Source organism: Elephantulus edwardii, unplaced genomic scaffold, assembly GCF_000299155.1.
Source record: "Elephantulus edwardii isolate Elephantulus edwardi_28Jun2011 unplaced genomic scaffold, EleEdw1.0 scaffold00236, whole genome shotgun sequence".
Lineage (NCBI taxonomy): Eukaryota > Metazoa > Chordata > Mammalia > Macroscelidea > Macroscelididae > Elephantulus > Elephantulus edwardii.
The window spans coordinates 3,313,870-3,325,345 of NW_006399986.1; the positions used below are offsets into that span (position 1 = coordinate 3,313,870).

The 11,476-nt window shown below is 48.7% G+C and overlaps 1 protein-coding gene across 1 annotated transcript; it reads right to left on the reverse strand.

Annotated features, from left to right (window-relative positions):
• Positions 1-8,891: 8,891 nt before the first annotated feature.
• Positions 8,892-9,107, reverse strand: LOC102868473 (general transcription factor IIH subunit 5-like). The gene has a single exon (XM_006898662.1). The coding sequence runs from the start codon at positions 9,105-9,107 to the stop codon at positions 8,892-8,894; it is 216 nt and encodes a 71-aa protein (XP_006898724.1).
• Between the last annotated feature and the right edge of the window lie 2,369 nt (positions 9,108-11,476).

Below are 11,476 nucleotides of genomic sequence, written 5' to 3' on the forward strand. Positions count from 1 at the left end.
GTGTCAACTTGGCTCTGTTCTAAGGTGCTGGTGTTTAGCAATCCAAAGCCTCATTTTTAGAGAGAACAGGACATAGAGCAGGGGACTCAGGCTTTTGAGGCCCTGCTAGGTCTGGGGGGCCCTCCTGTTGCCCTAGGTAGAGGTTCGTTCTTTCTTTTTACACTTTGTCCTGTGAACTGGATGAAGGTTTGCAGAGAAGACCAGTATCCCATTCAACAATTCATAGATCTTTGTTCCACGCTGTTGACTTCAACGTGCACTGTATCACAGCACTCTTCCAGCTTCTGCTCTGTTTCCTATTTCTTGCTGTCCTCCTTTCCCTACCCTTTCTACTTCATAAACTTTGTCCTTAGACAAAGGCTGTCCTTTTGAGCTCAAACAGCCCTGGTGTCCTAATGGAGAAGACCTTGCATTGCAGGGAGTTCACCACCAGTTCCATGAGAGAAAAAGACAGGCCGTCTCCTCCCGCCTTGAGCATTTATAGCCCCTAAAAACCCGCTAGGGGGTCAGCCATGACTGCACGGCCATCAGTTGAGTTTTGAGCTTACATGATTCACTGTGCAAAAGAATTTCTTTCTTTCTTGCAGCCATAGAGCCCAGGCTTTGCTAAGTGCCTCAGTGAAAGCGCCTCCAAGAAGGCAGGTCCTTCCAGTTCTGACATGTGTCAGGTAGCTTTCCGGAGCCACTAAGGCCCTCACGAGGCAGCACCGCCCCTAGCAACGGGGGCTCCAATATGAAGACTGCAGCCCAGGACTAGGGCCTGTTGCTAAGGTGCACCCGCCCCTAGCAACCAGGCCACAAGGGGGCGGGGCGTCTGGTGCCCGAGGGGGGGCTCTTCCAGTGGGCAGAGGCCTTGGGGCTTGGGGCCTGGCTAGGCATGGTTGTCAGGGAGAAGGCCTCCTTAGCAACCAAGCCCAGGCTGGGATGGGGCTGTGGGGGAGGGGAAGCCAGCCAGGTACCTCCTCAGACTGGCCTGGCCAGACCCCGTTGCTAGGGAGCAGCCCCTCTTAGCAACGAGGCAGCAGCAATAGTGAGGCCTCAGAAAGCACCAGGGGGGCCGGTGGGTGGACTGGCCAGGTAAGATGGTTCAGGTCTAGCCAATCTCCGTTGCTAAGGAGCAGCCCCCCTTAGCAACCCAGCTGCCTAATGGGGCTGAAGCGCTAGACTGAAAGGAATGGTCAAGAAAGGCCAGGTCTGAGTCCCAGACTAGAGGCCCCAGCCCTCCACCTGCCCACATGTCCCCCTTGCTGCGGATACCTCCATACAAAGTGCAGTGGACTCCTTAAGGAAAAGGAGGACATGGGTTGCGCGGTGGGAGGACAATTCTCCAGCCTCACTTGGAATGGGGATGTGGACTCAGCCTCCAAAGGAAAGGGCTGCCTGACTTCAATGCAACGGGCCCAGGGGCTTCAGTTCAGCCCCTACTCACCTCCTTTGCCATTGTACTTGTACGACTCCCAGAACCGTTCCTGGAAGGCGTGGGAAAGGAGAAGGGGAAGGCATGTGAGTGGAGACACACAGAGCTCACCCACACCAGTCCCCACCACCCCACAGCACACACACACACACACACACACACACACACATACACATACACCCGAGCATGGAGTCTTTTCTGACTCGGAGCCACTGTGTAAGACCAAGAACTGCCTCAATGGGTTTCTGAGGCTGTAAATCTGCACAAAATCCTGCTGCCACATCTTCCTAAAGGAGCCGCTAATCTGATCCGACTGGCACAGGAGGAAATTTTCTCCTCTTCCAGCAGAGCATCTGGTGGATTCGAACCCCACACCTTCGGGATTGCAGGGCAGCTTCTTGCCACTAGGCCACCAGAGTTCCCTTAGTATTTGGTGTTTTTGTTTTTAATCGTATTATTTTTATGTGTACCGTCAAATCAGATCTGACTGGTACAGGAGGAGATTGCCCCTCCTTCTCCGGCAGAGCATCTGGTGGATTTGAACTGTGCACCTCTGGGATTGCAGTGCAGCTTCTTGCCACTAGGCCACCAGAGCTTCCAGTATTTGTTTTTTAATTGTGACTTTAATAGAAGTTTAAAGAAAAGTTGGACTTTCATTCATTCATGGTTGCACATTTTCCTCCCTAGTTCACATTTTTAAAAGAAAAAAAAATTCCTTGTTCCATAATTTCCTCCCTTCCCCTGCTCCAACCTTTTTCCCAGGTCACTTTGCTATGCACCTCTTATTCCGGATGGTTGATATACAGATAATGCTTAATCACATATTCCTTTTAAACAGTTATTTCCTTCATCTGTTCCAATGCAGTGTTCACTATTTATCTCCTATTTTGTTATCCCCCAGCCCCCCCGTCAGTCCTGTTTTATAACAGTGCTGTTATACAGTATTTGTCCTTTTGTGACTGAGATATTTCACTCAGCATAATGTCCTTGAGGGTCACCCATGTTGTGCAAAATTTTATGAGCTCCTTGTTTTTTCAGTGCTGCGTAGTATTCCATTGTGTGACCATATCCTAGCTTGTTTTTCTATCCATTCACTTGTTGATGGCTCTTAAATATTTTTTTAACAAACTGATGGATGTGCAATGATAATAATTACAAATGTTGCCACGTGGAAAATGTGAATTTTTCCTCCCTACGACTTCAGTGAACGTCATCAGTTGCCATCATCTAAGGTAGATTAAAGGGAGCTCTGGTGGCCTCGTGGGCAAAGAGTTGCTTTGCCAACCCAAAGGCAGGTGGTTTGAATCCACAAGCCACTCTGTGGATGGGAGAAAGATGGACAATCTCCTCCTGCGTGATCCACAGCCTCTGTGAAAACATGCTGGAGGGTCCGATTCGGTGGCACATAATGACAACAGCTTAAGCACTGTACCACCAGGCTCTTTGAGCACACACTACTCCCTCCCCCACCCCCACCCTCAGCTTGGAGTCAGTTCTGATGGTGGCGACTCTCCATTGGGTTTCTGAGGCTGTCAAACATATCAGAAGGAGGCTGGCTCATCGATCTGCACTCTAACCTTTCTGTTAGGAGCTTGACCCATGAAGCACTGCACCATCAATAGACAGATCACTCTTTCTGAGAGCCACGGGAGGTGGACATGGAGGGACAGGACTTGCGACCATACAGAGTGCCAAGGAGCACAGGCCTCCCCCACCCCAGTCCTCAGGCCTCACCGTCGCAATGTTGTCCTCGAAGTACTCCCGTGCCTCCTCCCAGGAGCACCTCTCCTCAACACATTCCCGTTCCAAGTTCCCGGGTGTCAGCAGCTCCAGGTCCCAGTTGTTGGCACGTGGAAACCGGCTGCGGCTGGTCAGAAAGTTCTGGGCCTTTATGGAGTCCAGGAAGACTTGTGGGCCTAAAAAGCACAGGATGAGAGAGAGAGAGAGAGAGAGAGAGAGATGAAGGGTCCTTAAGACTGGGGGCTGCACACCCATGTTCATTCATTGCAGCTCTGTTCACAATAGCAAAGAGCTGGAAACAACCTAAGTGCCCATTAACAAATGAATGGATAAAGAAGCTCTGGTGTATTCACACAATGGAATACTACGCTGCATTGAAAAAAAGGAACTCATGAAATATTATGCAAAATAGGTGACCCTGGAGGACATTATGCTGAGTGAAATATCTCAGTCACAAAAGGACAAATATTGCATAGGGCCACTGTTGTAAAACGGGACGGACATGGGGGTTGAGGAAAGACAGAAAAGGAAGGGAGGAATGATGTGTACTGCATTGAAACAGATGAGGGAGAGAACTGTTTAAAAGGGATATATGATTGGGTATTATTGTCATTGACAGGAGTCCAGAATGAAGGCGCAGAGTGGAGTGGACTTGTGGGGAGGGATTGTATAACAATGAAAGAGTTTTTCTTTTACTTTTCAAGGAGAAGAGTGAATTGGTGGGGGGAGAGGAGTGGGCGGGGAGAAAAGTGCAACAATGAATGATGTGAAACCCTAAGTCTCTGGAAATTTTCATTAAAATTGATTAATAATAATAATAATAATAAAGACTGGGGGCATGGCAGAAATGGTCCACAATAGACCTGGGAGATCTAAGGAACCTGGACTCCTGGATCTGAGAGAGGAGGGATCTGGGACCTGAGACCTAGACTCCTGGGTCTAAAGGGGGAGGTAGGTGGGGACTGGGACTCATATCTGAGAGAGTGGGCTGGGGACAGGACTTTTGGGTCTGAGAGGAGGGACTGAGGTCAGGACTCCTAGGTCTGAAGGAGGAGGCGCAGGACTGCACAGGTCTGGTGGAGGTGGGAAGTGGGGGAGAGAACATAGAAAACACACAGGGACAAGGGTTCTCAGCTAGGTAGAGGTAGTTGTCAGTGCCTGGACACCCAGCCCTGCCATCATACACTCACCCATTTGTTCTTCCTCCTCACTGGGTGAAGTGTCCAGGCAGGTGGTCAGTGACAGGTATATCAGCAGCAGAGAGGGGTGGCGTCTCATATTTTGTGGACACTTGGAACAAGTTGCAGCATAGATGACAAGTGCCACAGCCCCACAACCAGCCTGTATGGAATTACAACATTAGTAGATACTTCCACAGCTGTAGGTAGTCTGTGCAAGGTGCCGTTCTAAGCATTTTGCCTAAATCAGCTCATTGTAATTAGCAAACAACTCCTATGTCCATTTTACAGAAAAGAAAATCAAAACACAGGGACCTGAAATAACTTGCCAAAGGTCACAAAGTTTGACAGAGATGGTCTTTCTCTCTGTGGTGGCCCCAGCACCCAGCAGGACTTTGTCACCTAAAGCTTGTCCACTGGCCAGGATGATGATTCTTCATTCCCGCTTGGTTAAACCCCACTTCTGGGTCCGCCTCTCTCTCTGATCAGTGTCACTTCCACCCACAGACGTCAAAGACCAAGAAAAATGAAAACAGGAACCCGTGTACTAGGGTCAAGGAGGGGTGAAGGTGGGCAAGTAAGCTAGATTCCTGGGCCAGGAGGCCAGAACTTCTGAGAGATGTGGAGACTCAGGATGGTAGGGTCCCTCAGCCAGGATCTGCCTCCAGGGACATTCACTCACCTGCCCACACCTGTGAGCACTTCCCCCTGGTCGTTGATGAAGGACCTCCTCAGCCAGCTGTGGCCAGATGTGAAAGAGGAGAGGGGAGGGGGAGAGTGGAAAGGGGCGAACCCCTGCCTCCCAGTAACCAGACCCGGTCCGCCTTCGGCCGAGGGGCGGGGCTTATGATTACCTGTCCTGGGCGGTACACAGGTGAGGGACAAAGTATTTAAAGGGACCTGAGGACCAAAGGCCTAATATCCAAAGTCCTTTGAGATAGCCAAGATCTTCGATATGCTGGGGCAACCGGCGGGACTGGATCACGCCTCCTCCCATCCTCCCACCGTCCAATCGCCTGGCTGAGCTAAGAAAAGAACTAGCCAAGACTCTATTATTTTTATTATTATTCTTATTTTAGATATTTAGAGCCTGGCAGGAACTAGATGACGCGGTCCCGAGGGATAGCTGGGCGGTGCCGTTCTAAATTCCTGTTTTCTGAGTGTGAATTTGAATAGCATTGACTTCTGGGTTTCTCAACAGCTTTGTCTATAAAATGGGAACACGGGAGTTCTTCCCATTTGTTCCTTAAAATGTAACGGGGGAGGGGGAGTAAATGTGGATGAGAGAGTTGGGGAAGAAAGCAGATTTCCCAATTATGAGGGAACCTAGAATTCCTTAAACTCGAGTTTGGGGTGAGACAGGAAATGGTCTGCCAAGCAAAATACGTAGTACGTTATAAAACTGTCCCAAATTCACGTGACTTTCCTAAACCGGAACCTTTGAATTGGCGCTCAGGTTTCCAGAGGGAGGAAAACAGGAAGAGCCATGTTACCCAGCCAGAGGACGCGCCTCTGCAACTAGGGGCAATATCATTTCCGGTTGTCGTCGCCAGGCGGAAGTAGGCGGAGCGGAGGGAGCAAATAAGAGTTCCTTCCGTTATCCGAGTACAGTCGAAGACGCAACGGAGGAACAGGAAGGAGTAGTCCGTTGTCAGGTGAGTTCTGGACGCTGGGGAGAGAAAATCCCTGGGATAGCTTTTTCTTTGCTAGGATCCTAGGGTTTTGAGGGAGACAGGGGCAGATCTCGATTTACTGAATCTCTTACTGGAGCTTTCTAGGAGGCCGAAGTTTGAAGTAGAACTATCCGTCCCAGCATTCCCTTGGAGCTAGCCAAACGGCATTAGGCAGGTCTTAGTCGCAAAGTATTGTGGGGATTGTAGTTCCGCGTAAATGATTCTGGGGTGGGAGGACCCGGAGTTCCCAGGATTGGGGTTTTGGGGAGACACTTTCCCTGGTTCTCCGTTATCCTGAGATACGAAGGACTGGATAGTAACCCGCTGTGTCATCTCCGCCCCTTTATTTGATCGTGACCGTGGAGATTGTTGAAGGATTTAGTCTTCTTTGGGGAACTTTGGCGGCAGGCAGCCCCGAGTTCACATCCTCACCGTGTCGATTTGAGTCTTGAGGGTCCCTTTAAGCTGTATTCTTTATTTTAACGTTTTAATGTGACAGAGCAGAACTGCCCCTTCGGGGTTTGCAGTGCCATCGTGTTCAACTATTAACAGAAAAGGCAGCAGTTCGAATCCACTAGCCTCCAAGCAGGAGGCTGGATTATCTCCTCCCGTAAAGATTTACAGCTTAGAAACCCCGTGACTTGCGGTGGACTCCACAGGCCGTGGATTTATATATATTTCTTTTTTCTGGCCTATATGGAAGGAGCTCCAGAGGCGCAGTCTTTAAAGTGTTTGGCTCTTCATCGAAGGGCCGACTGTTGGCACCCACCAGCCTCTGTGGGAGAAAGATGGAAATCCTATCAATCTTCTGCGCTATATAGAGCTTCTGTTAATACGGATTGATCGGATTAGTCGTTGGCTTTAAAATCTTTTCGGGAACACATTGGTTTAAATTAGCAACCTTTGATTTAGCAGCTGAACACTTAACTTTTGCACCATCAAGCCTCCTTCCAGGATTCACAGATTCTTGCTATTTTGGCCTGTTTGCTGACTCTGCTTTTTAGGGTTAAGTATATTCAAGCAGATCCAACTTTGTGATATTCTTTTTTTTCTTTTAAATGTTTTTATAAGTAATGATTTTTTTACTGCAATGTATCTATTTTTTTGCAGCATATTCTTTCCGTTTATTCCCCCCCTTCATTCATTGTTGCATTTTCCTCCCTGCCCACCCCTCTCCCCAGTTCGTTTTTCCTCTTTGAAGAAAAAAAAAATTCTTTCGTTGTTATACAATCTCTGCAGTCCACTTGAATATGCATTTCTTTTTCTGTAATCTTGTTATGAAAATAATAATATCTAATCCTATATTCCTTCTAAGCAGTTCTTTCCGTCATCTGTTTCAATGCAGTATGCATTATTTATCCCATCTTTTCTTAGGTTCCCCCCAACCCCGATGTCAGTCCTGTTTTACAACAGTGGCAGTATGCAATATTTGTCCTTTTGTGACTGAGATATTTCACTCAGCATAATGTCCTCCAGGGCACCCATTTTGAATAATATTTCATTAATTCCTTGTTTTTCAATGCAGTGAGTGTAGTATTCCATTGTGTGAAGGAAGATACCACAGCTTCTCTATCCATTCATTTGTTGATGGGCACTTGCTGTTCCCAACTCTTTTTGCTATTGTGAACAAAGCAGCAATAAACATGGGTGTGCATATATCTGCTTGGGTGGCAGTTATGGTCTCTTTAAAGTCCCAGTAGTGGAATTGCTGGGTCAAATGGTATTTCTATTTGCAACTCTTTGAGAAAGCGCCATACAGCCTTCCACAGTGGTTGCACCATTTTACAGTACCATCAGCAGTGAATAAGGGTTCCAGCTTCTCCACAACCTCGCCAGCACTTGCTGTTTGCTGCTCTGTTGAATTTTGCTCTTCTGGGGTAAGAGGATATCTCATAGTTGTTTTGACTTTGTGCTATTCTAGCCATAAGAAATACTTTAGAGGGAGCTCTGGTGGCCTCCTGTAAGAAGCTCACTACAATCCCAGAGGTGTGTGGTTCAGATCCACCAGATGCTCTGCCGGAGAAGGAAGGGCAATCCCCTGTACCAGTCAGATCCAATTTGATGGTACATACACACAAAAAGAATAAATTTTTTTTAAAAAACCAAAAAACCAACAAAACACTTTATGATGCGTGCATATAAAGCAAGAATGTTTTCTTACATAGGGAGTGTCAGAGTAGCTCAGATGGTTAAGTGTCATTCTGAAGGTTGAGAGTTTGAATCCACCCTGAGGCACTAGGGAAAAGGGGCTGGGAGATATACTTCTGAAAAATGACCGCCACTAAAATCTCTAGCATTTACGGGGCCTCCATATGTCACCGTCCAGTGGCAGCTGGTTTAGTGTTTCCTGAAATGGTCAAGCTACTTTGAGCATGTTTTACAAAAGCATTGAGCTCTTAAGTCTGCAGGAGAAGAGCACTGCATCCCCCTAAAACAAAACACCCCAGAAACTGTTGGTGTTGAGATGTTTCAGTCTGATAGCAAGCCTGCCGGACAGAGCAGAGCTGGCCTGTACAGTCTGCATGTCCCGAAATGTTTACGTACGTGGGTTTTAGTTTTGGTGTGACTTCAGTAGAGTTTACAGAGCAAATTGGTTTTCCTTTCAACAGGTCATATACATTCTGTTTCCTGGTATTTTTTTTTAAAGCATTTAAGCTGATAATTTAATAAATGACAATGAGAGCCAAATGACAGACAACTGTGTACGCAGCTGCGGTCACATTTTTAATTCAGGGAGCATGTACTGAGCTGCACACACAACTTCTGTCTCTCCCGTGGCACGCTCCCCAGCACGCGCAGGTCTAGCCGGTCAGAGGCTACTGGACAGCAAGTCTCTTTCGAGTTGGTTGTGGAAGGTCCCTACGTGGTCAAGAGCTACTCTGTTTACTTCTGGGTGAGGGAGAAGGCATTTTGGTCCATTAATTCCCCCACTCGCTCCTGGAGGACAGAGACCAGCTCGGCCACCACGAAGACATGCGTGTCATCGATGTCCTGAATGATGAACTTCTTCCCCAGGGCGTTGGTCTCATCCAAGTACAGCAGAAACTGCTTCATGGCTGGGTCACATTCTATAAGCACTCCTTTCAAGACGTTGACCATCTTTTCTCAGGCAGAAGATGACGACCTCAGAATGCTCCACCCACAGGCCCAGCTGCGTGCTCCGGCGTCAGGCCCAGCTGTTTCCTGGTATTCTGACCCTGTCGTGGTACCAGGATGCATCTCCCCTCCTCCCTTTTCTTCCCATTTCCATTCCTCCTTTTTCTGTCCCTTCCTGCTCTCTGAGCTTTATTCTTGGACAGATGCTGCCCTTTTGATCTTGTGTGATGGATTGTTGTAAGGAACGCGCTATAAAGGTCCTTCTGTTTGACTGAAAGTTGATCATGGACTTGCCATTCCACCCTTGAAAGGTGACTAAGAGCCATTGTCTTGGGGGTAGCACTATTATCAGACCAGTTGTTGTTGCCTGCTGTCAAGTCAGACCCCTATGTAGCTAACCCTCCTGCGGCTTTTCAGAGATAGTAGATCTCATGGAAGGAGATTACCTGTCTTTGTCCTTTTGAGCTGCTGGTGGATTTGAACCACGTACCTTGGAGTTGGCAGTGTAGTTCCTCCATCACTGTTTGGACCAGTAAGCCTGGTCTGGCTTTTGTAATTTTCATTTGTTGTTAGATGCCATTGAGTCTCAAGTACAACCTGGATAGACCCTGTGAGCAACAGATCTGAGCCCTGTCCTATCCTGTGCCATCCTCACAGTCTTAAATACCCAAGTCCATTGTTGTAGTTGCTGTGTCGGTCTGTCTAGTTTGAGGGTCTTCCTCTCCACCTTTCCAACCCTCCGCCTTCCCAAGCATGAAGTTCCTCTCCAAGGAATAACCTCTCCAAGCAGCGTGCCCAAAGTATGTGTGATGAAGTTTCCCCATCCTTGCCTCCAAGGAGCACTCTAGCTGCGCTTTCGCAAAGATACACTTGTGTGTCTTTTGGCAGGCCCTCAGGTATACAGCACTCTTCTCTATCAGAGCTCAAAGGCACCAATTCTCTTTATCTTCTTTTTCCAGCTCTGAGATGCAAAGCAAGTGATTGAAAAGGCTATATATATGGCCTGAATCAGGCACTCCTCAGTCCTCAAACTTTTGTTTAGTTCCATAATTTTCTCCCGCTTTCCTCTTTCACACCGGTCATCCGTGGTAGCCGGGCATCATCTAGTTCTTCTGCTCTCTGGGGTGTGAACTTAACTCTTTTTTTTTCTCTTTAATTTTATTATTTTTGTATGTGTACCGTCAAATCAGATCTGACTGGTACAGGAGGAGATTGCCCCTCCTTCTCCAGCAGAGCCTCTGGTGGATTTGAACAGTGGACTTCTGAGATTGCAGTGCAGCTTCTTGCCACCAGGCCACCAGAGCTCCCAGAACCTGACTCTTTTTAAACACTCCTTTTCCTCCTTGACTACGTTCCCCATGTGACCTTGGGTCTCTGGCTGTGCACCTTCTAGGGTACCCCCGTTTTGTTGACCAGCCAAAGGCAAACTCTTTGAGCTACCCGGGGACCCCCTGCATCCATGATGTCCGGGTTGTTTGCTTCCTTTTTGGTTACTGTGATCTAGCAAATAGTCTGTGATTATTTCCCTCCCCAGCTCCATGCCGGTTACAAATGCTGCTTCACAGCAGCTCCTTGCACCGTGGGAGGGGAAATTGTCCCTGTGCCTGAAGCCAGAGAGCTCAGAAAACCCCTCTCCTGGCCCCACGTCAAACCCTGAGCTCCAGAAAAACAGAGGTGCACAGTGCCAATTAGCGCCGAGGGTCAAGGCGGTTGACAGCTAAGAATAGAGCAGAGACTTTGGCCGTGAGGAGGTGACCTTCACGATTGGAACTGGAGGGGGGGGCTGGGCGGAAGCCTGAAGGGTGGGGGCAGAGGAGCCAGGGGTGGGCATGAGCGAGTGGAAGTGGCAGGTGCAGACCCTGTCGTGAGGGGAAGGCTGAGGAGGCCTGAGGGTCAAGTTAGGGCACTTGAAAATTAGTGCTCTGCAAGCGCCAAGCTGGTTCCCTCTGGGGTTTCTTGGCCGGGGAGGAGTCCTCAGCAGCTTTCCGGGATGGTGGAAATGTGTCTTGGTTGGGCTTGTGGTTACAGTCCTGTATGCATTTTGTTGGAGGAGCCCTGGTGGTGCAGGGGTTCAGCGTTCCACTCCACCAGTGGCTGCCCAAGAGTAGAAGCTGACCATCCGTGCCGGGAAGAAAGATGGGGTGGCCGCTGCCTTGGCCCCGAAACCCTCTGGGGCAGATCCGCTCTGGCATGTGGTCACCTTGCATCAGAACTGAGGCACAGCGTAGCCCCGGTGGTGCAAGGGTTAATACTTGGCTCCTAACTTCAGGTTCAGAAGTTCATACCCATCCAGCAGCTGTTGTTGTTGTTGTTATGTGCCGTCGAGTCTCCTGCGACTCATAGCGACCCTATGTACAACAGCCCTAAACTCC

Coding starts and splice junctions, on each gene's coding strand:
- LOC102868473 (XM_006898662.1), bottom strand. CDS start 9,107: ATGGTCAACGTCTTGAAAGGAGTGCTTATAGAATGTGACCCAGCCATG.